At 41.6% G+C, this 27,542-nt stretch overlaps 1 protein-coding gene across 1 annotated transcript in view; it reads left to right on the forward strand.

Moving 5' to 3' along the window:
* The first annotated feature begins 1,082 nt into the window (after positions 1 to 1,082).
* The window catches only part of lrrc75a (leucine rich repeat containing 75A), a 61,098-nt gene continuing 34,638 nt past the window's right edge, over positions 1,083 to 27,542 (forward strand). Inside the window, exons 1-2 of the mRNA XM_030067514.1 lie at positions 1,083 to 2,254; positions 15,082 to 15,210. Of these exons, the coding sequence (XP_029923374.1) occupies positions 2,006 to 2,254; positions 15,082 to 15,210 (378 nt within the window). The 5' untranslated portion in view covers positions 1,083 to 2,005. The remainder of the gene's footprint in view (positions 2,255 to 15,081; positions 15,211 to 27,542) is intronic.

Consider the following 27,542-nt stretch of genomic DNA (forward strand, 5'->3'; position numbering starts at 1 on the left):
TCTATACTCAAAATTGTATTTTTTATATCACCGTGCAAAGATCTAGTGAGTGAAATTTTACTGATTAATACTACATTAGACTGTCTACTCATTTATTTGTGAGTTCTATATAGACACCACCAGATGTCAGTGCCATACTATCTAGCACATCTCATCTAATACTTTATAGGCTACATGAACAGTTGGCGATGTGTACCATGTGATCATATACTGAACTGGATGCTGGAAACTTTATATTGAGTTATTTATATGTTATGTAATCATATAAAAAGGATTCCCACGTGTCCATATTCCAACATATTTTCGATCGCGCGACTGACAGATTTTTTTTTTTTTTTAATTTGTCAGACTTTCCATTCCAGCTGAAGGGAAAGACCTCTATTCATTTAACTGTCTGCTAATTCAACCATGCCCTTCCTCCTTTGATTGAATTATACGGGAAACTGCAAGTTTGCAGGCTGCGTCGTGCTCTCATATGGAGAGAACACTATGCCAAACCCCCTTTGAAAAATCTGTCATTTTAATATTCCCTGCTATTTCTGCAGAGGTAATTGCGAACAGAAAATAAATAAAACTCGTAGTGTGTGTTAATACATCGTACTCCACATTTGGGCATACATCCAATGCTCAAAATAACACCCCTTAAAGGTAAAAAATAATAACACAATTTTGAGAATTGCCTTGGATGTTCCTCCCATGATTTACTTCCGCCCAAACATGCTGTTGAGGGCGGTAGCGAGCAGCGTAAATCTGTTATAAAAGTTGAATTTTTAATGAAATAAAGTGTTGTTTCGTGACTCATGTACATGCCGAATTTACCAGAAGACATTGGTATTCTGTAAAATGTCTTGGTTATCTTTCACCAAGTGTGCACGATGGTCGATAAGCAAGGCAACATTAAACTGCCGGGTTTTTGAATTAGATTCGGCCTGTTTCTTGGGCAATAGCAAACTTGGTAATTCAGTTAGTGTCTCAGCCCTCTGCTATCCCAGCCCTCCCCGCTTGCCCCCATCCCACCCCACCCCACCCCGTCGACCGTGTGACGAGGGAGGACCTGTGCTCACATGCACCCGCGGCGCGCCTCCGATCAGTTGAACGGAGAGTGCAATACATAATTCAGTCCCAACTAGGGGACACCTCAGTTTCTCCCTTGCTTTGTAGCCGCGAAGCTGCAGCCGTGAAAAGACTCTCCCGCTGCTCATGGACTAAAGCGCCGATGCGGCTGCCTCCTCCTCAAGCACGCCGAGGATGGAGAAGCAACCTTGGGGAAGGACGCATGCACTGTTTGATGCAGGTAATGCATGACTTACAGCTGCTGAGGAAGGACAGGACAGACTGAGAAACACACAGTCAGTGGTAATAGACGTAAACATTGCGATGCCCTGCTTCATACATCACAACCACAACCCTATCGCTTCTTGCTCCGCTGGCTCAGGGCGGCAGAGGGCTTGATTGTAGTGGATAAAGTAAGAAGGAGATCAAAAGAGACCGTCGACTTCGTTGGTGAATATGTTGAAGCCATGGTGAAGTTGTGTCCGGGATAAGAGGCTGCGGCGGGCCAGAGTCGGTGCAGTAGGTGTATCCTGACTCCGCTGCCTCCGTGTTTTGCGGCCATGCTGCAGGCAGCATCCTCCGACCTGTTCCGACTTGACTTCATACCTGGAGGAGATTCAGCTGAACAAGTTCCCACCAATCAAAAAAGTTATTTGGTAGATAGATCCTCCTGCTTCTTAGTGTTTCTGGCTTATCATCAGTACTGTTTTGGAGCATTCACTCATCTGTGTGTAATAATAACATTATCTTTAATAATGAAATACTTTGCTTTTTTTTTTGCTCTGAATGCTCTACATCATGGTCCTGACCTGATTGAGCTGCAGAAAGATGTGATCAGCTACAGGCTTTTTTGAATTTACTAGGTGTCTCAAACATTACCCAAGCCCACCTCTGCATGACTGCTTGGTCAGGTGAGTCCTGTTGTCACTGTAGCCCACGTTAGCACTGAACCATGGGTGCCAAGCAAACCAAGGGTCAGGAGCCAGGAGGAGCCAGTCCTCAGCACACCTGGAAGAGGACCCCCACGAAAGAGCGGGGAGACATCTTGGCCTCCCTCATGCTGAAGTCGGGGGACCGGCTGAGCCGCGGCGGGACGCCCCCGCCCTACCAGCGCCGCATTGGCATGATCCAGGAGATGATGCTGATGGCCAAGCAGGGCAAACAGGATGAGGCCACTGAGATGCTCAAGACACTCCGACAGGTAGCCACTGTGTGTGTGTGTGTGTGAGTGTGTGTTGGTGACATAAGAAAAGCCTCCAGGGGCTCACAGGATTACTTGATGTAGACATTACAAGGCCACTCTATCTCTGATTTACTTGTTTTCCTTCCATCTCACCTTGCCACTGGCTCTCCATCGTCCCGTTCTGGCCGTTGTGTGTGAGTGCAATATTTCTCTGCCAGTTGATGTCAGCACTAATGCTGAAATAGAAGCCAGAGCAGGCTCGATGGCTGCCTGGCTGACTGTTGATGTGCTGGTTGATTAAACTGATTCAGTGAATGACTGCCCACATGACTGATGGACTGACTGCCTCCCTGCCTGGCCGCCTGGCTGGCTGACTGGCCCTGCTGTGCTGGTACAGTCTGGGGACTGCTTGGATTTATAGCCTGCCTTTCTTTAAAGACATTCACAGCGCTTGCCTGCCTGCTACTGAGAGACAGAAAGGACCAGCAGCACAGTGGAAGAATCTTGTGTAGCGACAAACAAAAGGAAGAAGGGGAGGAGAAAATGGAAAGGCAGAAATGCCACCAGTTGAACAGGAGGGGTGGGGACATGTAGTGAAAGGGGGCTACTGGGTAAAGAAGGATTTCATAGTAATAGAGTGAAATTGTGAAAAGTTAAACCGAGCTGAATAGATTCTTATAATAGGGATATGGAGGTAATGGAGGGAAGATAAAGATGAAAGTGGAGGGAGAAACAGGTTTATAAGCTCTCGTCCTTAGAGACAGCCAAGCACAGAATCCATATGCTGCCAGTGCTCTGTGTTTATCCCCCAATGACTCAACCACAGGGAACACTGCCTAGGGCTTAACACACACAAACACACACACACACACCGCCTTTACTGTTTATTGTCAGGGCTTTGGAGATTTCCATCAGCTCCTTTATGTTACTATTTACAGTTTTCCGATCAAACCCATTTAGAATGTTAATCCTTGGAGCAACGTCAAATAGTGTAGCAAAGCAAACAGGCTTACAGATAAAGGACACCTCTCTAGCCGCCATCGCTAAGACCAGGGGTTTACAATCACTCCCACTGCTTGATTAAGCTGTGATAGTCAAGACAAAGAGGAAAATGCTGTACCAGAATATTTTGGCAGTGCTGTTTCACAGTTCCTGGCACGAGTGTGAAGGCACAACAACACAACAGTAGAAATTTCTTTAGGGAAAATGCACTGTGCTACCTGAAGTATCTCAAGAAAACCACAGAACACCAAATTCTGTGGTAATACTGCATACCATAAGACATGGCATATGGTCACAAATCTCCACTTAATCTCATAATAACAATACTATTACTAGTGCTGCTGATATACTCCATTTGTATAGCATGCTGTTTCACACATGAAAAAAGCCTGTTGAAATGCACGGTGGCACTTGGTGGTAATGAAAGTCCACAAACTCTGAAGCTGAACAGTTATGTATTTTATTCACTTTCAGAATTTTATTTAAAAAACACAAATTTTAACTCAATGTTATAGTTATCTCATATTCTATCATTGTTACCTTAATTATTGTGTGGGCACTTAGAATAATTGCTTGTAATTTACAGGAATATGATAGACTCTTTCACCTGCCAGTTTACTTTACATCAGCAACATCTTCCTCCAATACTTACATTATTTTTATCTCTTAACAATACATTGAAATTTGGAAAAAAAACAAAAGACAGCAGAGGTCAGGTCTGCTTTCAGCTAAATACAGGTGAACTGCAGAGTCTGCTGTCCTGCTATACAGCCGCCATCCATGCAAAGGTGAGAGGCACTAATCTGATCTGAGGTCAATCAACACAACAGTTTAAGAGTTTTGGTGCCAGCTCCCTGTGCCAACGTTAAGTGCCAAAGGACACAAATAACTGAGATAAATGGATACCGAAAGAGACAGGTAGCATTCCCAAAATATTTTAAGTGCAAAATATTTTAAGTGCAGCATTTGTTACAAATCAATTTTGTATAGGCCTGCACACTAAATTACACTATAGCATGGAGCCTTTACATGTTAAAAAAAAAAAAAAAAACACATTTGTTGTCTTCAATATAATGCCAACAGTGATAATCAGGCCTGTCATTTAATGATAAAACTCTTAATTTTGCATTACTACGACAGTGGAAAACTGGTGTTTGGGCGACATTCTTGCACCAATGTATAGTGACATTTAGTGAGGCATTTTATGTCAACAACACTTTGCAGTTTGTTGGAATTGTAGAACTGACCTTATGGCTAACTGATGATTGTATGATTCTCTTAGTTTTTTGTCCTGTTTTTCTTTGTACGTTAAGATGAAAAGCATCCTGGGAGGTGTATTTTTCAAGCCGTATCTAATGTGCACTCAGAAGTGGTAATCAAATCATACAGAAGTGAAAAAGCTCTGTCTAAAGTGAGAATTAGCTCAGCACCTGCAGTGTAGCTCAGCCTCAACTGTGTTATTACCACTGTATGACTTGCACTTTGTCCTTTACACGGTTGAGCAGGAACACAGAGAAACTGTAGTTTGAGTGTAAAGTTTCAAAGTGGTACATTTTGAAAGAGACTGATGAGGTGCAGTTGACCTTGTGGCCAGGTAACACCTTTGTTATTGTTTTTGTTTAGTACAGAGAGTGTCTTGTTGACACATCGTGTGGCAGAGATACTGGAGGTCTGCAGCTCTTGAACAGCTGTGACTGTGAACACCTGACTGCATTTTAAAATATGCTTTAATAAACTTGGCCATCTCAAAAGAATTGAATCGACAATTAAGGTCCTATGTTCCCAATGCCCTATGTTCTGAGGGTCCTGTGATCCCAAGGCCCTATGTTCCTAGAATCCCATGTTCCTAGGATCCTATGTTCCTAGAGTCCTATGTTCCTAGGATCCTGTGTTCCCAAGGTCCTACATTCCCAGGATCCTGTGTTTGCAGGGTCCTATGTTCCCAACATCCTTTATTCCTAGGCTCCTGTGTTCCCAGGGTCCTATGTTCCTAGAGTCATATGTGGATCCTATGTTCCTGAGGTCCTATGTTCCCAAGGTCGTATGTTTCTGGATTTATGTGGCAACAATATGCAAACACGACAAAGGGTTGTATGTTCTGAGGATCCTATGTTCGCAGGGTCCTATGTTTCTAGGGTCCTGAACAGCAGTAAGTGCCGTTCAATGCTGCTTGTTTTCAGAGAGAGAGAGAAGCAAATGTAGGAGCAAAAGCAAAAGTAAAATGCCAAAGATGCGTTAAGGATAAATTCTTATTTGATCAAAATAATCACTTTGTTTTTCATCCAGTAAAAGTGCTGTAGTTTTGTTATGCCTAATTATGTTTTTATGTTATTTTAGTCATGCCTCAGATTTCTTATTTAATTCTCAGGATAAATGCTCAGCATAAAGACCCAGGCTTGTTCAGATGAGGACTGAAGTGAGCAATATTTTATTTTCATTTCTATTTTTAAGGGAAACTCATTTTGATACTCGAATTTGTGATTAGGCCTTGCTTATCTCTTTCTTATTTTACAGCATATGTAATGTTAGAATGGTTGGGAAAGGTACTTATTTATTCAGTTGTACTTTAGTACATTTTACAGTTCTATAAACATACCTATACACATACAGGCCCATTATATTACATCCATCCAGGCCTACAAATCACAAGAAAAGTTAGATATGATGGCTTGGACCCTTGTTGGGAGGAACTGTGAGTAACCAAACCTCCTAAAATTCTCAGTGAGTATCCCGGCTCTAGAGACTTGGGCTAGACCAGACAGTTCACTGTGTCACAATAACCTAAATTCAGAAACAAATCTTATGAGACTACTCTTACTACTGAACTGACCTATGCTTACGCAAGAACAATCTTTCAGGTGTCTCTGTTTTTCTTGCCTTGCCTTTTTTCATACAAAACATTTTCCACTGGATCTTCATGATGCCACAAATCTGGTGTAGTAGGAGTTTTATGACTTGACTGACTGCCAAGCCTCTATTGGCACTTAACATAATATCAGTCACACTGCATAATCACTGCTAAGTTCTATTTAATGTGATTTATAACCTTCAGATATACCCATGTGTCATCAACGTGTCTACTCTTGGAAAGATATAAAGCACAGTTTAATTTTAGTACCAACCGCCCTTTCTTGTTGTTGCAGAGTGTTGGTGTTGGAGAGGAGGTAGTCCATTGTGTAAACAGCAATCCGCTGGCTTAGCTTTGATCCAGTGGATCATGGCCCGAGGTCAACCTGACCTGACCTTTCAAGGATTTTTTCCTTGCTGTTGTTGAGTCAAAGGTCTGGCATGTGGGAAGTGGGGATTAGGAAAAAGCAAATGTCCACAGCCACAATGCACTCCAGCTGGGTAAAAGTTAACACGCAGAGATACAGTGTCAAACAGAGATGCTTCCATTTTGTGATGCCAGAACACCATAGCTGCAGACCGTGGGATGCATTTGTGGCTGTTATTTTTTCATCAGTGGGGAATTAGAAGCGCAGAGGCCAAGCGAGGCTGGAGGATGAATTGAGGAGGCTGACAGCAACAAGTTTGAGATAACAGCGCTCTCTCTCGCCCAGTTGTATTACCAAGTTTTCATGGTCATGTTGGGTCATGGAGACAGAATTAGAGGACTCCCACTGACACAACCACCAGTCACATTTGTCTTCGTAGTCTTTATTTGTGGTCTGGTAGAACAGTACATGATGGATAGATCGCACAGGGATATGGATTGAGCAAAATAATTGGATGAGACAGTTATTGAGAATAAAGAGAAGGGAAAGAGAAGACACATCGAAGACAGAGAGAGAGAGGGAGGGAGAGAGAGAGAGAGAGAGAGAGAGAGAGAGAGAGAGAGAGAGAGAGAGAGTAATGTAAGAGAGAGAGCTTTTTTTCCTAAAAGGCTGGAGGGATGCTGCTCACTGGTTACCAGGTTCTCCTCTGCGTTGCCCGGAAACCATGGCGATGGCTGGAGAGCTTGGGCTAAATAGACATTGATTAATAAACCAGGAGCTCCGGTAAGAGCTAATGTGGAGCCCAGCATCTTTATCATCACCCTTAAATTAACTTGAATCCAACAGCCAGCATCTCTTCATCACTTCCCCTTGGGTTGCCTCGAAGCTGATTGTTGAACTATAGCCATCGGCCTGTGTGGAAAACCTCTGCTGGCTAAACAGTAACCCTCAATACAGATCGGCCCTGTGCATGTCCTTAGTGCAGCTTCAAGTAAGGGTTAGTTTGTAAACAGATGCCACTTTCTTAAATTATCTTTAGCTTTTCAGGTCCGCTGCTGACATTTTTCAATCGAAGCTGCTGAAGAGTCCTACATCTTACAAGAATGCAGTGTTTTCCTGTAGGTTTCAGGCTGTCAGAATGGGCACTTCCAGCCTGGCACAGCCTTACTCTGATTTTGTTTCTGTTGTCCGCTTCAGGAAACAGTCTGGGCTGTTGGCTTCAAACCGTTTGGAAAAAGGCCGGCAGCAACAGACATTTACAAAAATACATAGCAGGTGATTGGATCAGTGATCTGTCTATCATTAGCTACTTCATCCAATCAGACGAATGGATCCATGTTCATGTAAGAGTGCTGAGGCTAAACAAACAGCAGCAACTGAGATGGTGAAAGTGAGCGAGCATATTGGTAGACATATTGCTTTTTTGTTAGTATGTTGGTACGCGATTTTTTTGGTTTTGTTAGGAAAATCTACATCGATGTCCTGTTTCTGTTTTCCAGTTTAGCACAGTCAGTCTTCCTCATCACCTAAGCCACGCCTGTAATTCCTCAAAGGATGCTGATTTTGTGGCCTCCAGTAGTACTTCAGTCGGAGTGCAGTCCAATGATTTGGCGAGTCAAAATGAACTCTTGAAATCAGCTGGCTAAGGTTAGGAAATCCTCCGAAATAAAACGTATACCATCATGGTGGAAATAAGCACATATGCAACTCTTTAATGCAGGGTAACACACCCCAGCTGTTCAGTTTGTAGAGGATTTGCTGCGGTAGATTAGGCCTTTAATTGAAGAATTATTTCAGATTTTTAAGTTAATGAAAGTGCATTGCAGGTCTGAAAGCTTACCACTACACCTGTGAAGCTGTTAAAATATATTTGCCTACATAATGCTGGAGTGAGTTTTGTGATACCCAAAAATAAATAATGATAATGACGATACTAATAAAAGGAACCTCCATCATGTCAGAAATCAATAACATTGACTTGCCGGCATCTAGTTTTTAATAAAGACCAACATCGGCCGTCTACATCGTTCTATCCCTTGTTGCCATCTCTTAATTACTCCTATTTACCAAAGAGCCAGCACTCGAGGCGTTTTGTTTATCTTCCTGTACAGTCGATCTTCAGCTCCTCTTTTGTCCACATTTAGTTGGATTCAGATCGCTGCTTTGATGTCGGCTCATTCTAATTGGTGTGGGTGGCGCTCTCTAATGAAAGAAAAGCCCACACTGTTTTCCTGATGGCATAAATGGGTTTGTGTGTGTGTGTGTGTGTGTGTGTGTGTGTGTGAGCTCAGTGAACACACCATCCCCTTAGAGATCAAACAAGTAGACGATATGTCTTTATTTGTGGCAGCCATTTATATTTCATAGTGGACCGCTGTTAAAAATGTATGGCTTTCCAGGCAAGAGAATACTGGTCGTATGGCCCTTGTGAAATATTTTACTTTCCTCCTGTCGCCCATTGTTTCCATTTGTTTAACATTGGTCTTACTTTTTACCAGTTTAATGCTCCTTACAGCACACACACACACACACACACACACACACACACACACACACACACACAGCACTGTGGTGGATCTGTTAATTGCAGGTTCCTAAACCTTCCGGTGTTTTGGTTCAGATAAGAGCGAGCTGGAAGATTAATTTCCATTCAGAGTTGATCTATTTGCATAGTGGCTCAAATCTTTATCACCGCACAGGGGAAGTGACATTGTGTGCTTCTCTGACTCACCCCATTGTCACACTTAAACACTCTCTCTCACACACATACACACACACACACACACACACACACACACACACACATATATATATATATCTATATATCTATATACACACACACAAACAGGCACACACTGAAAAAATACTCACATTGGTCTTTTTTTAACAAAAAATTCTAATCAAATGGTATTGAGAAGTGTCACAGTATTGCAGTCTAATGAAAAATCAGGTGTACTCTAGCAGGCTTATGGGCATATTTCCATCATAGGCGTAAAATAAATGTGGCTTCACTATGCTTAGAAAATTAGAAGTGCAAATCTGAAAATCGTTTCTCTGATTTGTTTTTTGTTCTGTTTCACCTATGAAATGAGCTTCCATTCAACATAGTGAAGCATGAAAAGTATTATTTTGGCATGGTTTGCAAGTTGAAGTCTCAACACCAAAACATTTCCACATTTCACACCGGGGTCCAGTTAAAGGGTTAAAGACCAGCGTGTTGGTTTGTTGCTGTATGAGTCTGATATGGGCCTTTTATGAAAAATCTGGTAGCGGCCCATCAGTGTCGCCCACCTCCTCCCTGACCACAGCTGGCACAGATTGATATATCAATCTTACCCTACTTCTGAAAGGGCATTTTGGCCGGATTCCACCGAAGCATGCATAATGTTTTATTATATTATATCAGATGTCTGATCAGAAGAATCATTCCAGTGTGGTGTGGGAGGATTTTACTCAACCGTCTGTACAATCGACCCTTAAAACAATTTTATTGGTCTGGCTTTCAGTGGAGAGATTTAGCATCCTGTGACGGTGTAAATGCTGCTTCATGATAAAATATTGCAAGAATAAATTTCTCGGCATTTTTTGGAGGTGAATATTGATTGTCTTGCAGCGTCCATATGAAAATATCAGCATTACCCAGTATTGGTGCAACCCAGTTCAGTTGTACTGTATTACTGTCCTTACACATACACACGCAGACGTGATTTCATGATTAGTTAAGCACCCACAATGTGTCATGTGTGACGGTTCGTTCATGAGTGGAAAGCCTCCATCAGAGCGGATCTGTATAGGCCGGTCACCAGCAGAGGACGAACACAGGACACATCTGTTGATACACAAATCATGGGTTTCTCTCATCTCACTATTAATGTTGCTTTCAGCTGAAAATACACTGGATGATTAATGCGTGTGTGTGTGTGTGTGTGTGTGTGCGTGTTGTTGTCATTCTGTCAAAGCTCCAGTCATTATTTACCACCCCTCCCACACAGAACAATAAGCAGCATGGCGGCCTCAGTGAGTCATACCTTTTCTGTAGGAGACTCACCATCTCTCTCTCTCTCTCTCTCTCTCACTCTCACTCTCTCCCTCTCTCGCTCTATTCTGAGAATCAGGCTTTCCCTGTTGCCAGTTACAGGCTGTCAACTGTCTGCACAAACAAACCCAAACCCAAACACACACACACACACACACACACACACACACACACACACATACATCTCTATACACACATATCTGTAGACTAACATGAATGTGCATCTGCTTACATGGTGAAACACACACACAGTCAAGCATGCACAAACACACCGTGTACATTCTTCCACTGGATATTTTCAATAGCATCAGTAGCAGAAATTCACATGATCATCAGACTGAATGTCCATTCTGTTTAGTCTGAACTTGCCCCCGTGTCCGCTGATTTCTGCAGAAGGAGGGATTTCTTCATCAGGTCGGCTGACTCCATGGCTGCTTTTAAATCTCGTCTTAAAACTCGCCTCTATAAAATGGCTTTGCCCAGCACCTGACCGTGTTTTCTTGTTTGTTGCTTATGTTGTGTATGTTCTTAACTTGCGTATAAATGCACATGCTAGTTCTGTGTTGTTGTTTTTTTCCGACATCCGATCTAATGTGTTCCGGTGCATCAGCTCGGGAAAACATGGATGCCCGCAGGAAACTGGTGTTTGCTTGGCTAGGCTCTGAACATTAGAAACATGGACTGAGGACTTACATCAGCTAGTACAGCACCATCAGCGAGGAGAAATGCTTAAGTCTTAATTATCCCATAACCACAAACATTAAATGAAAGTAAAAACTGACAAGCAGCTCACTCTGTTTACTGTTCACTGTGTGTCGCCATACTGCTGTGACCTCAGTTTGGTCGATTTCATCTACATGGATCTTGTCCGAGGTCCTGAGTTGGAACGCAGCATTAGTTCCTGCACTTGTCTTTTAAACATTTTTCTGTTTTTGTCTTGAAATGTGTCATTGTTTATCTAGTACCTGGCATATAAACTTGGGTATAGAGTTCTCAAATTCTGCCCGAATCCGACCATACCTGTCGGGCCTAAAATGTACGTGAATTGGTCGGGTAGGGTAGGGCTTCGGGTTCTGGTTCTGTGGTGAAGCTGCCTTTCGCCAACTATTAAGTCCGTTCTCTCACTGCTACTAAATTTGAGCCACCAGCGCTGCTAAATAATGGCAAATTTGGCGATCTTTTTTTTCCCCTCTCCTTTCTTTTTTTTCGGGCTTTATCAGGCTGTCGGGCCTAAAGTTCAGCTAATTAGTAGGGTAGGGTAGGGCCTCGGGCTGGCCCAGTATGGCCCGGGTAGGGTAGGGTCTTAATTTTCAGGCCCAATGAGAACTCTACTTGGGTAACAGTTTTAATGGAGTTTATGGAGTTTAAATTGCCAGGGTCAATTTGAACCTAATTGATAAAAAAATATTAGTAAATTTGACGGTAACAGGAGGATTGAAACAATGTTGGTAGAAGCAATGTCTATGACTATCATCTGTTTTCTGGTGTGAGCCAGTGTTGGCCAAAATGCTGTGATCTCTCTCAAGCTCTGGCACGCCTTGATGACGTCAACAGTGCAGGCAACACTGCAGATTGGCCCGGGCTTTATTCAAGTGAACTTGTGAGTCATGGCTCTGGAAACAGGCTAAATAGAAACAGGAGTGATGTTGGAATGGCAGATCCAGAATATAATTTGTGTCTAAGAGTGCTGTTCTGCCAAAGCAGACTGGTGGAAAGTGTAGAAGTCCTGCCATGTTGCTGACATTTGACATAAAGTGAAATTATGTATGCATTTTAAAATCTCATTTAAAATGCACAGTAAAAGCTACCAAGTTATTATTCATTCATTTATTTATTTATTTATTGGGGAAAAAGAGAAAATTGGTATATATTCATGTTATCAAGTCAAAACCTCACATCTCCAAAAATGTCAGCTTTTGTCATTTTTAGCTTGACCTCTATGCGTTTTTCATTTTATCTAGTTGCTTTTGAGAAGATTTCATAAATCCAAAACCTGCAGGACCCATCATGTCATCATTTGAAGGAAAGCTACACTAGACATGAAAAAACACGATTTGTGAGTTTTTCCTGTGACAGTTTCCCAGACAGTGCAAACAGGACAGAGAGGAACACAGTTTGAACTAGATAACTTTAATTAACCTCTTCAACATGGCAGCTCCCGTGGGTGGGTCTGTCACTGCTGTGCGGCCGAGCTTTGTCCAAACATGTCATTTTAAATTCTGAAAATTGAAGTGAAAATCCCGAGGTTTCCAAAAATACCAAACATGTCCTGCTGAATTCCAGGGAAATGTGTGTAACATGATGCACAAGACATGGAGATATTTTCTGTTCGGTGTGATGCTGTAGCCAGAAAACAATGGCGTCTTGGCTTTGAATATTTCAGTCAGTATAAATGTGATGGAGCTTCAGTGAAGCTGCAACCATCAGATACACGATATGGATGTGACACTGTTGTACAGTATGGAAAAAATTGTTGAAGGTACATAATTCAGAGTTCAAGGGGTTAAAAAGCAAACAGTAAACCTGTCCTCCTCTACAAATAGTGCAGTTTCCTCATGGCTCATCAGTGACAGATACACCACCTTGTTTGGACCTGTAACTGTAGCGCCCCCTTCACACTAATCAGCTGAAATCTGAAAGTACAGGGACACACTGATGAGGTGCATCGTCCTCACGAGCTTCCTCACAATCCTATGAATGCTAGCGTTGATGTTGCAGACAACACATGGAAACAAACCAAAAAACAAACGACGTGGTGTCAGCTTTGGACTCATTAATGTATCTCTGAATTTAACTGTAATTAGATGCATTATCTCAGGTTTTGTCACATGAGCCAAAAGAGGCTGAACGAGATCTGGTGCCAAGAGCCACATGTTAGAAATGGATGGAATTGGGCTTCATAATCTGTTTTTTTTCTGATTTTTTTGCTCACATAAAAGGTTCATGTTGCCTGTAATGGCAACCCAGTCGCCAAAATAAAATGTTATGTCATTTTACATTTCTGCAAACCAACAACTACAATCAGAATTACATAGAGTTTATAGAGTTACATATCAGAGTTTAGGCTAATGGTCAGTGTGGTGGAGCCTGCGTCAACATCTCATGACTGTTATGGTTCGTGTCCACAGGATCAGTCATTTCCATGCATGCCGTTCATTGTCTATGGAAGCACTGTGCAATGCATTATGGTAGCGTTGTGTTTCAAGAGATGGTGTGTCACATTGGCGTCTCCTCATTTGCATAATGTTGAGGTCTAGGCTACTTTATGCAAATTAGGAGCACCCAGCATGACTCGCCACTTGTGGCAGCTGCAGGGTTTATGTCTCACCTCACATGCTTTCACAAACACATTACAGTTAAGTATCATCATCATATCAAAGAAAGTTCCCAAAAGAGCCGCCACGTTGGTCCGGTTTGAAACCCAGGGGAGGGCGGTCCACCAGTGAAGTGTTCGTCCAATCAGGCGCAGCTCGGTGTTTTGCGCAGTCACAGGAGAGAAAAACTGTCAATCATCAGGAGTGGCCCCGCCCATCAAGTGTCCAAATCTGGGCAGCAACGCGACACCTTGTGCCAAACACCAATTTAGCCACTTTTGTTTGCTTCATTAGTTTCAGTAGGCACTAAAACCATGTGGTTAAGGACAGGTAAAGGTCACGGTTAAGGTTAGGAAAATGTTCACTGTCATGGTTAAGATAAAACTAGTGAATGTTAGCTCAAAATGAACACAGCTCTTGCTTGACATGACATACCAACATTTTCTCCTGGCAGTTGGGTTGCCAGTGGAGACATCTAAAGGAGGAGCTATATCTTAATTATTTATGTCCCAAACTAATGGTCCAAACCTGTTACTCAGTGAGACAGACACGCACCGGCCGCCGCTTTCGGCTTGGAGCCAGTGACGCAGCGAGATCATGACATTAAAAAAAAGCCAATAAAAGAGCCTTGCCACAGCCTAATCCCTTTCTTCTGCTTTAAATACTTTGGTCTAATCTTCTCCTGGAACAAGCGCTCGCTTGTCGGCATCATTTTGGCGCAGGCCCGTGGTGTTGTTTAAGCCATGTTGTCATTCTGCCTGACATTTTAACATGAAGTTTAAAAGACTGCCGTTCATGCGTGCAGCCCTTCGAGCAGGTTTAAGCTTCATTGGCTTTGATGCGGCTTAAGACATGTGACAAATATTCATTTTTACTAACAGAGCAGCAGCAGTCAGTCAGTCAGTCAGTCAGTCAGTCAGACAACAGCAAGCAACGCAACAGTTTGAGGCTCGAAGGGGTGAGAGGGTTTACAAAGCAGCACAGGAAATGTCAAAGGGCTCCTATGATGTTCGCGGGTGGATAACTGCCAATAGTAAAGTGTGCGTGTGTGTGTGTGTGTGTGTATACGTGTGTGTGTGTGTGTGTATACGTGTGTACACCAGTCAGAGTGTAATATGCCTGAATTTATTCCTTGTCTGCACATACATCTAGAAAGTATAATTATATTTACCAATAGAGTTAGTGTACAAAGGTGCTATTTGATCACCATTTCTCTGTGTGTGTGTGTGTGTATGTGTGTGTGTGTGTGTGTGTGTGTGTGTGTGTGTGTGTGTGTAGGACCTGGGCATGGAGTCGACATCTCTGGATGACGTGTTGTACCGCTACGCCAGCTTCAGAAACCTGGTGGACCCAATCACACACGACCTGATTATCAGCCTGGCACGATACGTCCACTGCCCCAAGACGGTACGACACACACACACACACACACACACACACACACGCATGCACACACAGGAGCAGGAGCTTGCACACTTACTGCATGTGGGTGTAAATCCTGCACAATGGGAAATAATTTATAAATATGGTCTGTTACAGTAAACACACACACGTGCACACACACACACACACACACACACACACACTCACGCACACCCACGCACACACACACACACTCACGCACACTCACGCACACACACATGCATGTAGCCATTTGCAGGCTGATCTGATTCATTGCGTTGGTCCTATCAGATGATCTCCCTCTGACTCATTTTGTCTGACACTATTAGGTTACGGAAGTGCTCTAAGTGGTTGTGTGTGTGAGTGTGTGTGTGTGCAGTGCCGAGTGCGTTGATGGTGTGTACGTGTGCACTCGTGTGTGTGTGTGTGTGTGTGTGTGTGTGTGTGAGCTCTTGAATGGCCCTATGTCTTCTGAATGTGATTGTGTCCTTGAGAAATGTGCGTCCTTGAGGAAACCACAGCTACTTGTGTTTGTTCATTCATGTGTGTGTGGTGATGGAGAGAGAGAGAGAGAGAGAGAGAGAGAGAGAGAGAGAGAGAGAGAGAGAGAGAGAGAGAGAGATACTGGATGAAGAATGAAGGGAGGAAGGAGGGCTGATGGAAGTAAAGATAGGAATTAAAAGGCCTCATCTGTAATTGCAGCATCTGTAATCGGGCGCTCCATTGAAACGCTGTTGGCCCACTAGGCCCCGCCGAGTAAAGCCTGCTAAAGAAAATGTTGGTTTTGTGAATGAAAAGTCGTTCCCATTCAAGTTTTATTTATTTATTTTATTTATTTATGTGAATCAGTGTGTGCAGAAGAGCCTCAGTGGAGGAGCGAGGCGACAGGAGGCGTGTCGGTGATGTTCAGAAAACGTTGTAGTCCTGTAGTTCTCTTCAAAAATATTAAATAAATATTTTAAAACTACTTGGGCCCATGAAGATGAATTTTGTTGTTTGAAAGCACAGAGGTTCATCTGAAAAAAATCTGTGACAAAAATAGTAAGTCGTAGAAAGTAAAGAAAATATTTTAAACGGCAAAAATAAAATAAATAAAAACTTCCAAAAGTACCATATATCTACATATATAGATATATAGATATATGTAAGTGTTTTGGTCTGAAACTAATGAGAAATTAATTTAAATTTAAATATTTTAAGTATTTTTTTGCACACATTTTTTTTGCAATTTTTTGGATAATGTTTTGGCTGATTTTTCAATACGAATCTCATATCCTTTGCTAATTATTTTGCTCATTTTCATCTTTTTTTTTTCTACTGGCTATAATTTTTTGCCTTTTGTGCCTTTTGCCGTGTTTTTGAGAAAAACCAAGTGAGTTTGCTCAGGTTTCAAAGGATTTATTCGAAATTATTTGGACTGAAAAATGGTCAAACTTCATGTCAGCCGCTGGCAGGTTCAGTCAAGGAATACTATCAACACCGACCTTCAGATATTTTTGAAAGAAATAAGGGAGTTTCATTCAGTGTTCACGGTGCTAACATAACATGCCCAGGCCATTTCCACTCGAATCTCCCTCCACACTTTGTACTTACTTTTTTTTTTTTCATTCTCATTTCTTCCTGAAAGTTGTGCTCACGAAATGTTTCAGGACGTGGAAGCTGCTGTGGGAGCAAATTTTTTATCCTCAACATGTAGACACACAAATCAGTTGAAGCCAGCATTAAAATAAAGTTTGTTTCTTCGGAGGAAAAAGCAAAATGCAGGACGTGTGTGAAAAAGGACAGGTATTTTACGTGGGAGACGGGTCACCTTGGAAAATGGGCTTAGCAGTGGCCACGGCTGGAATTATCCGATAATGGATTACTGGGATGAGGACCTTTCTTGTGGCTCTTTGCCGTTCGTGTTATTAGTGTGAATGTAACCGGCCTGTGATTTCTGCTGCCTCAGACCGCTGACATCAGCTCCTTTGGCTCCTGTCGTGTCGGCGTGCTCTGACGCCAGGTGGGAAACATCACAGCTCCAGGAAACAGCATTGTGCCTGTAATTAGCACCGCAGGGCTGACACGAGTGGCTTTTCTCCGCCGTCAGCACCTTGTATTTATTACAAGCCATTAACGCAGCATTAGCTTATTAATCACACTGATATTTAACTTTATTAAAAATCAGACTCACTTGTGCCAGGTGTTTTCCACCTCTGATGTGAAGGCTGTGGTTTGGTTTGTTTTCTTTTTGTGATTTAGGATTTCAGGCAATAAATAATAAGATGAATAAGAATAACTGGAGTTTTAGTGACTAAATGCTGGTTCTGAGGCTTTTTCGTCCTGACAGGAATAAAATTCTGGAGCAAACTCTGAATACTTTGAACCCCCCCAACTTTATTTCTTTTTATTATAATGTTTTTGGCAGATTTTTTGTTAATTTTATTTTCATTTTATTATTATTATGTTTTTGTTAATTTTCTTTAATTTTAATTTAATTAAATTTTTTTTTTGTAATTTTGTGGTGTTTTTTTTATATTATATTGAGGTATTTTATGGTAGTATTTAAATACTTTTTTATTTTAATTTTATTTATGTATGTAATTTTATTTTAATTTTGGAATTCTAATCATAAATACTGTATATGTTTCAGGTATTTTTTTTCCTATTTTTTTGCACATTTTTGAGTAATTTAAAAATTTTTGCTAATATTATTTTTGCTTTTTTGCTAATATTTTGACTAATTTTCTCATACTTTTCTTGAAATTTTTACGAATTATTTAGTTTTAGTTCTTAGTTTTTAGCTTTAATTTTTCACGTGAAGTTGCTCAGGTTTCAGAGGATTAATCAGTGATTATTTGGCATGAGTAATGATCAACCTTAATAATATTAAATGTCAGCAAAATGTCAGCCACTGGCAGGGTCAGTCGAAAAATACAAGTATTAGCACTGACCTTCAAAAACTCATATAAATCGAGCCCTGTTGCATGTGACAAATGAACGTCAACTTTCACAGAGTCATGGTTTCATTTTCTGGCTCTATAAAGACCTTTTTTCATTTTTTTTTTTTATCATAAAATGAACCGTGTTTGTGTTTTGAGGCGCACAATGACGTTTGGAAGAAATAGTTCTAGCAAAAATCGATGAGACTCTCTGTAAACATCTAAATGTCTGACGAAATAAATAAAAAAGAGGAGTTTTGCGAGGGGTAGCTGGCAGGCGAACAGACAGAGGGTGAGCGGAGGAGAGGAGAAATGAAAGAGGCGCCGCAGGAGGAGGAGAGTAACAAGAGGTGCAGCAGGAGCGAGACAGACACATGCTTTATCTTCTTCTGCTCAACCCACTTTGATCACTGTTGTGTTGTACCTTCCTGAGCTCGGCGCCAAAGATGTTCAGGGTCTCTGATTGAACTGGAGTTCCCAAATCATAAAGCCAACAGATTCCCTCATGAAAAAATCACATGTGAAACAAACCACATGAGGTTTTGGAGCAGATGTGATCTACAACCACATGTGAGTTATTGTTTCACAAGTGATTTCATGTGACGTGTTTTCACATGAAAATTATAGCCCACAGAAGAAGAATCCAGTCACATGTGAAAGTGTCGAGTTGATGTGAAGGTGTACATCTCACGTGTGATTTCATGTGAAATGTGTTGCTTTCACTTGTGAAGCAACATGCACATGTGAAGCAGTTAGTCTCGTGATAATGTGAAATTCACATGTGGAAATTCTAGTGCAGAAACCAAGTGAAAATGTAAAAATGCTAATTCCACATGACTTTGTGTCACCAATTTTCCTTTCACATGTGGAAAAAATCCAATCATGTGAAAACAGCAAATCACATGTGAAAATATCTAGTGCATATGTGACACTGTCTTCATATCACATGTGAAAACTGAAAATCACATGGGAAAAGTTAAAGTTCACATGCGACTTTATTTTCTTTTCACATGTGAAAATGGTTAAATTCACGTATGAAATTCAAATTTTCACATTTTTGTAAGGGTTCATCTTGATGTGTTTGCAGGAAAAGAAATCCACACACAAACAGCAGCAGCTGTGCCTGAATGTTCCCTGCATAGTCACTTGGCTGCATTACATGGTAACATGTTGCTGAGTAAAATCACTTCTCCCATTAACAAGTGGTATAACAAATTGGCATTCCAGTTTTAGTAATAACGCCGCAGCTGCCAATGAAAAATGAGTCATTAGTTTTGTTCACCCACTGTAAAGATCAGTTTCAGAAACAATATCGCACCGCCATGCCTCTGATTCGTTTTCCTCTTGAGAAGTCAACGACCGGCACTAAATGAGTTTAGTGGAGAAACAGTAGAACAGCTGAGATTTTATCGTGCAAAGGGATGACATGAACGCTCGGCCTCAGTGGGGTTTGTTTTGCAGATCAGGAGAGATAAGTGAGGTTGAAGTCACCATGAGGTTTAATGAAAAAGTAAAATAGCAGTTAGTGCAATACTATTCCTTCAGGGGAATAATAGCAAGAGATCAGATGAGCCAAATGCAATCTGGTCTGCTGCTCCGACAGGTGGGGTTGCCACAGCCGAGATTTGTTAAAACACACAGAACTTTGTTGTAAATTATTGTGGAGAGCCAAAGGTTTCCAAAGATACCAAACATCCCGCTGAATTACAAGGAAATGTGCATAACATGATGCACAAGACATGGAGATAATGTCTGTTTGATGTGATGCTGCAGCCAGAGAACAACGGCATCTTGGCTTTGAAGATTTCACTCAGTGTAAGTGTCACTGAGCTCTTACACTCAGTGTAAGAGCTTCAATGGAGCTGCAGCCAGCAGAGACACATTATGGATGTGACACTGTTGTACAACATGGGAAAAAAAGTTTTTTTCTAACATAAAGCTACTTCAGTGGAAATGTAAGTAAAAAATGGAGTTCAAGGGGTTAAAATGAGTAATATCTAGTGAGTCATTTTTTGAATATTTTGAAGAACGAGTCCAGCGGAGACAGTGTTGACTGGCAGGCCAAACATATGCACGCATATCTCAGGGCAAAAGGATTTTGGTTTCTGCAGATTAAAGCATTTTATTCTCGGGGATGGTGGCTGATTTTCCCGAGCTTTTGTCGCTTCCATGCTTGGGAACATTTGTATTAATCCCTTTGCTTCTTTTCACTGCTATATTTTTATCGGTTTTTTTTACCTCCCTCCTAATGCCTCAATACAGTCAAAGTGAATAAGTGAATCTGCAGACGGTGTGTTTTGCCAGCTCTGTCTCATTGTAAATGAGGTATTCATAAAGGAAAATGAATTAGGGATGAGGGCGCTAACCGACCTTGAAAGGTATTATCCCTCATCGGAAGTGGAAACACAGAAGCGGCGAGCTGACCCACATTCCCGTTACCCAGAATACGTGAAGTGAATAGATAAGAGCAGCGACCCACGGAGGTCATCCGGCCTGCCGTTGACATTGAGATGGAAATACACTGAGATGTAGGATACATACGGTGATATCCAGGGGAGACTCATCCTCTGTCCTCCTCCCCCCTCTGTCTTCCACTCTTTTGCCCTCCCTCTCTCTGTCTGCCTCTCACTGTGCTGACATCTCACTCGTTCTTTCATCAGCTCTCCCAGTCAGAGAGTGGGGAATTGATTATGTGGACTTGAGCCTCGTCACAGCTTGACTAGTTTATCTGGTTAATGTGTGTCTGTTTTTGTGCCTCTGCCTAATGTACTTTATAAAACACAATTAAAAACCGCCGGGGAATAAAAATGGAAACCTCCCCAAATGATCAGCCCTCCCCATCAGAGGGCTGAAATCTGTTTAGTTGATGAGAGAGGATTATTAGATTGAGGAAATTGTGGTGATGCACGGACAGAAAACGTAATCTTTGATTACTGTAAACGTAATCCCGCTCTCTCTCTCTGCGGCAGGTAAGTGTGTGGATTACTCAGCGAGATGGGCGGAGAGAGAGAAACTGTGCTTGACAGAGGAAAAAGAGAGATGTTGAAACGATAAACAGAAAGAATCACCAGCTAAGTTGTTCTTTTACCTGCTTATTCATGGTAAGGGTCAGAGGTGGATTTTCTTATTTAATATTATTCTTTAGTTCTATCTTCATCAGACACCAAGATGTGAGAGTTCCCAAAAGTCTATAACTAATAAAATGGAGTTTTGGGGTCTGCATTTTCTATTTTTTCCATTTTCTTTCATGCCTCTTGCAGGGTAAAAACATTGTCTGCCCCTGGTAAGACCAATTGCTATTGCTCAGAAATGTCCCCTTGTTGTCAATATACATGGAAAACTAGACATCCTGTGAATGCCTTAGGTCATTTTATACGGTGACACTGAGTGACACCATTTTACAGCAGGCCAAAAGAGCACATTTGGACTGCATGGTTTGTGACCCAAAGTGCATGGGATCGGCATAAGGTGGGCATGTCTGCAAAGGGGAGACCGATGGGTGCCCAGAGAACCCATTTTCATTCAGAAACCTGGAGGTCAGAGGTCAAGGGAGCTCTAGTTTTTATCTTGTCCAAATTACAGCCTCTGAGAGACAGCCAGTTGGCCGGGCTGTTGGAACGTGAAAGGGTTAATAGATGCTTGTTTTTACTCGCACACTTAAATACATCAGTGTCTCATTAACATCAATTAGAGTTTGATTTTTCTCAGTTTAGTATTAATCAGTTCTACAGTAAATTTGCATTCAGACAAACTGCCTCATAGCCATCATATTAGAGATACATAACACTGACAAATATTCTACTTTTCATTAAAGCATGGTGTCAGAGAGCTGATGGACCTGGCCTGGAGCGCACTGCTATGTTATGCCATTAAAATGTAATTTAGCAGATTTCCTCGCTGGCAGACTGAGGCAACATTTCAGCTGCTGCATTCCTACTAACAGATTATTTTATTCCTCATGTGCTCGTCGAATGTCTTTGGTTTTTTGTCGAGATCTGGCCCAGAGAAGTGTGTGCTTTCGCTTTGCATCGTGTCGTGCTGAGTGGAACAGAGGACGGAGAGATGAAAGACAGATAGAAAGACAGACTGACAGATGGACACATGGGAAGACTCACACACATTCACACACACGCACACGCAGAGATGGTGGAGACCTGGCAGACGTCCTAGCCCCACTGCTGCTACACACGCATGCAAATGCACACACACACACACACACACACACACACACACACACACACACTATACAAGCACACACAGAGACACACATTCACACCTACTGCTGTTAAACACATGCACACAGACACACCACGTCTCTCCCTCACACACACACACAAACACACATGCACTTGCACACACAGCTTTTCCTGCTCATATACATGCACAAATAAAGTTTCTCCTTGTTTCTTTCCAACACACACACACACACACAGACACACACAGACACACTGACACATACTCACTGCTGCTAAAAGCACATTCATACACACATGCACAAACACAAATGCACTCACAGTTTCTCTTTTTTGTCATGCACATTCACTCCTATCTCTCTCGCTCCATCACACACACACACACACACACACACACACACAAACACACACACACACACAGCAACACAGCAGCTTCCATAGAAAGCCAGTGTGAAAGCTCTATTCATTGCTGCATGGCTCCAGCTAAGCAGGGCGGCTTGTAAATCTATACTTACACCAGCTGAAAGCTTCGCTGCTTTGTCACTCCAGCTGCTCGCACTGCTCTCTCTCTCTCTCTCTCCCTCTCTCTCTTTCTGTCTCCAACTCCCACTCTCTCTGTCTTCCTCCTTCCTCTTTCATTCTTCTCTTTCACACCTCTTCTATCTCTCCCTTTTCACCTTTTCAAAGCGTTAGTCTCTGTTTTCCCATCCATACCTGTGCCTTTTTGTTTTCTGTCCCAGCTGATCGGCTTTACTTGACTCTCAGAGCTGCAGACGCTCAAAAATACCAAAAAATTGACGCCCAAATTTCTCTCATCCCATTTGCTCGATGTTGGCCTTCCATTTAAAAATGGATATTATCCAGTCAGTGTCGTCCACTTTTGATATGATGGATGTGATGCACTTTGATTGCAAATTTGTTGTGTAACTGATCAATACTTCGGTCCATGGCACTGCCCATAACCTGAACTGAATGTGACATTTGGATCTTGATTCTGTCAGTGTGTGTGTGTGTGTGTGTGTGTGTGTGTGTGAATATGTTGGTTTTTCATCATGTAGTTATTAAAGATACTGGGTATAGGCACAAAATGTCACCTATCAGCCGCTCCAGTGAAAACTATTGTCAGAAAACAGAATGGAGGCAGGAATGCTTCTTCGTTTCTAGAGTTGATTGCAAGATTGGGTGATCTTTGGATAAAAAAAAAAAAAAATTTGTGGCAAAAAAGTGAAAGTGAAAAAAAATCCATCAAAGCACTATGTTTTTCTACATGAACAAAAATATCTACCAAATTGTAAAAACCCGTATTGGTCAAAGTATATTATATATGTGCATATCTGATCATTTATGGTTATTGTTTGTATTCATTTTTGTAATAAAAATATTACACACATTCACGTTGGATAGGTTTATTGTCATTTGGGGGGAAAAAATGCCTTCTGAAAACATCAATAATTCGAAAGCTCATTCAAAACCATTACTTTCTCAGCCACGTCTGCACAGTTACCTCATAATTTGACTCTTAAACTACAACGTGCTTCATTTTATGCATTTTGTAAGTGCAGGCATGAGGATTTATTCAGTCTTCCAGTTGAAATTCAAAATGCCAACAGTCTCTCTGTGATCAACCACTGCTCCCAGTCCTGGAAGAAAACACTGAAGTAACAGGTGGCATTAACAAATACCTGCCCACTCATCCATATGTCCTCCAACAACACAGCCTCCCCCGCTCTCCACGCCACAGCACCGCGTCTCTGCTGGTTCCAGTCATGCTTCCCTCTCTTCCTTTTCACCTGCTAATTTTCTATCGAGCTGTCAAGTCATTTTTTTAGCCCCTCACCATTCCTCCCCTTTCTTTAGTGGGGGCAGGGCGTTTTCAGGGGGAAATAAAAGGTCAGCAGTCGATGCCAAATAGAGGTAGTATTCATCATCTGAAAGCTGGGAATGAGATTGATATGAAATGCAGCTCAGCACTGTGTGTCAAGTTATTCTGGTCATAAATCTGAAATAAACATTATGCTTTGCTTAGGCGCCTATTTACTTATTTATTTAGAGTCCATAAGATGTAGAATATCATGATAGGAGCATGTGATGGCCATTCCCATGCTCAGTTATGTCTCATAAGTTTAACCATTTAACCATTTTTGACCACTGGAGATAAAACCACATTTGTCCTGCAGGGTTTGTGGCCCAAACTGCATGGGATCAGCGTAAGGTGGGCAAGGCTGCAAAGGGGTGAGCCGTGGCTGCCCAGAGAACCCATTTTCATTCAGAGAGCTGGAGGTCAGAGGTCAAGGGACCAGTTTTTCCCTCACCAAAGTATAGCCCAACTTTGAAGTGATATTTAACCCATTTGCCAACATGACAGCATGACATGTTTGGTAAGTATAGGTCGTGTAGTTTGATATGATACCGGTCTCTTCACTTGAGCTTTAAAACTGAACCTCTGGAGACAGTGTGTCGGCTGAGTCCACCAGCAGTCCGGGGGTTAAATGAAAATTTGAAATATTGAAAACATCTAAATGTGAATCGGTTGCATTTCCATCAGATGAGCTGAAACAAATCGATAGGCTTCCTGTGGAAAGTGTCTTTCAAGAGTAGACTTAAATATTCCCACGGCGGCTGTTTAGATCACTCAGGGTGGGAAATCTTCCCAGAAAAGCAAGTGCGGCTCAGCTGCATCCTGCTGTCGTGACGCACATCATACAGATGTGGACAACATTTAGCATTTTCCCCTTTGGAAAAACATATTAGAAGACCAGTGTCCGTGTCATGTGGGCTAGATATAAGTGGCTGAAAGGATTGTTTGAGCAATGCATTTTTACAAAAGAATTACATGATTATCGGGACAAGAAATAATACCAAACAGTTAGTTGAAACAACTAAATAAACAACCATGTGAAGTCTGTGTGAAGGCTGAAGTAAGTTTTATGCCGAATATGTAAATGCAAAGCTTATTGAGTTCCCCACTAAAATTGCTACTTATTCAACAAAAGCATTTCCATCACTATTTATTGCATAAACAATAACAAAACATTTCTGCTTCAAGTAAAAGTCACAACTTTATTAAGAAACAGAGAACAAGTTGTTCAAATTTGCCATTTCCATTCTGTTTTTCTGATTAGAGGTCACAATTTACATTGAAATATGTGGATGGAGTTCGCGCTACCCAGACATTTTTATGAAGGATGAAGAGTGACATTTATTAGTACCATCTCTAAATCTGATTATATAGAACCAGGAGCATTTCACACCCTCCATGTGCACTCTTCCATTTGACTGCAATTTGTCAATGTGTAACTGGCAAATATCTTCAAATGTCAGCGGCCGACATCGCAAGAAATCACTCGTTCAGTTCACAGCCATGTTCTGTGCGGCGAGAGTGACACTGAATGTTTGATTGTAATGAAATATGTTGGATTTACTATGGTTTTATCTATATCATATGTCTCTGATATATGCAATATCGAAGGGATCCCACAAATGGCACTTACATCTTACATGGTGTTTTGTTGCCTTTTCTGTTAAGGTCTCCCTCTCTCTCTCTCTCTCTCTCTCTCTCTCTCTCTCTCTCTCTCTCTCTCTCTCTCTCTCTCTTTCCACTTAAAATGGTTAAACTCATGTTCCAGGTGAATAGTTGCAACAGACCGGAGAAATTTCTGTTCCAGGTGAGAGATGCCATTCATCAGAGATGATTCGAAGGCTTTGGGTGAATAGATTCCAAGGTGCAGGTTAAACTGAACTGGAACTGAACTGAACCACAGGCCGTGCTTATACAATATGAATACAAGTAGTAGCAGTTATCTTCTGTGTGTGTGTGTGTGTGTGTGTGTGTGTGTGTGTCCATGTGTCCACTGAATGTTGGCAGCAGAGCAGTGGTGGTTTATGAGTAATCAATAGCTTTCTAACCAGTGCTCTTCATCACACACACACACACACGGAGTGTCATCCCTCTGTGTGTGTGTGTTCTGTCATCTCTCAGACGCCGCTGCGTCGTCATTATGAAAACGCTAAATAAACCACTTAATCAAGTTTGAAAGATAATGCCCAGCATCAGCGCTCCGTCCCTGTGGTTTGCATTACGGCTCGCCTGGATTTGGTTTTCAAAGAGCAACACTGCAACGCTTAACTTTGTGCTGCAGCATGGGAGCTGCATCTCACTGGAGGTGGCCAATGGAAATACTGAAGCTTGAATAATTAGCACCACACTATAGAGCCTGGAAATCAGTGTGAAATAAGTGAAAAATGGGCTGCTGCTACCATCTGTGGGGTAGCTGTTTTTTTTTTTTTTTTTGTTACGCTCGGTTAGACTGCACACATTGTTTTGCTGCACTGTTCAATAGATTTGCTGGGGGTTTTTTGGTCGGTCACTGATGTACAAAGAACACACAAAGAGAAGGAAGGAAGGAAGTCACATGATGATATGAAGAAATCTATGTCTTGTTTATAGGCAAGGGAAAGCAGCTGTATTTATATCGCACATTTCATGCAGCACAGCAAGCCAGTGTGCTTTACAGAGAAACAAAAATACAGCAAAGGTACAAAATTTACAAGTCAACATGCAAAAATACAGACAAGCAATACAAGAGATAAAGGGTTTAAATATTATAATGTTATAGTGTGAATCTGTATGAACCACAGAACAAAATGTGGAGTAGTAAACGTGAATCTTTGGTGATTCAATACTAGAACCATTTTTATTTTTTATTTTTTTGGTTGATTGGATTTGATTTGATCAGTACTCAGTTACTTTTTCACCTGAAACCTAGGTTACCATTAAACATGTAATAATTTTTTTCAAATACACCCTTTTTCTAATTCAAAGAAAAACATCTGGTGACAGAATTATTTTAACATTTATTTGAGTAACAAGTGAAATTAATTTGATGTATTTCCGCCAGTGTGCACCTCACTTAGTGATCTCGTTTGAAGAGCTACATTTTGCACGGTCCACTATTTACAAATGAAATGCGCAGTAATCATAACGTACTCGCTCTGTGAAGCCGATCAGGCGGCATCACAGAGCGAGTACGTTACTCTCACGTCTTTTTAATGTCTTCATACATCTGCAGAATTCACTTTTCACTGAACAGCTGGCCACTATAGGTGCTGTGGCTGTCGGGTTTCTGTTTAACAAATCCTACACACTGCACGACTTTTGTCTAGGTTGCTGTTTTTCTTCTGGAAACTGAAATTTTCCCAGAATTTGGGAACACTTTAGATTTGG

Source organism: Myripristis murdjan, chromosome 13 (assembly GCF_902150065.1).
Source record: "Myripristis murdjan chromosome 13, fMyrMur1.1, whole genome shotgun sequence".
NCBI classification, from domain to species: Eukaryota; Metazoa; Chordata; class Actinopteri; order Holocentriformes; family Holocentridae; genus Myripristis; species Myripristis murdjan.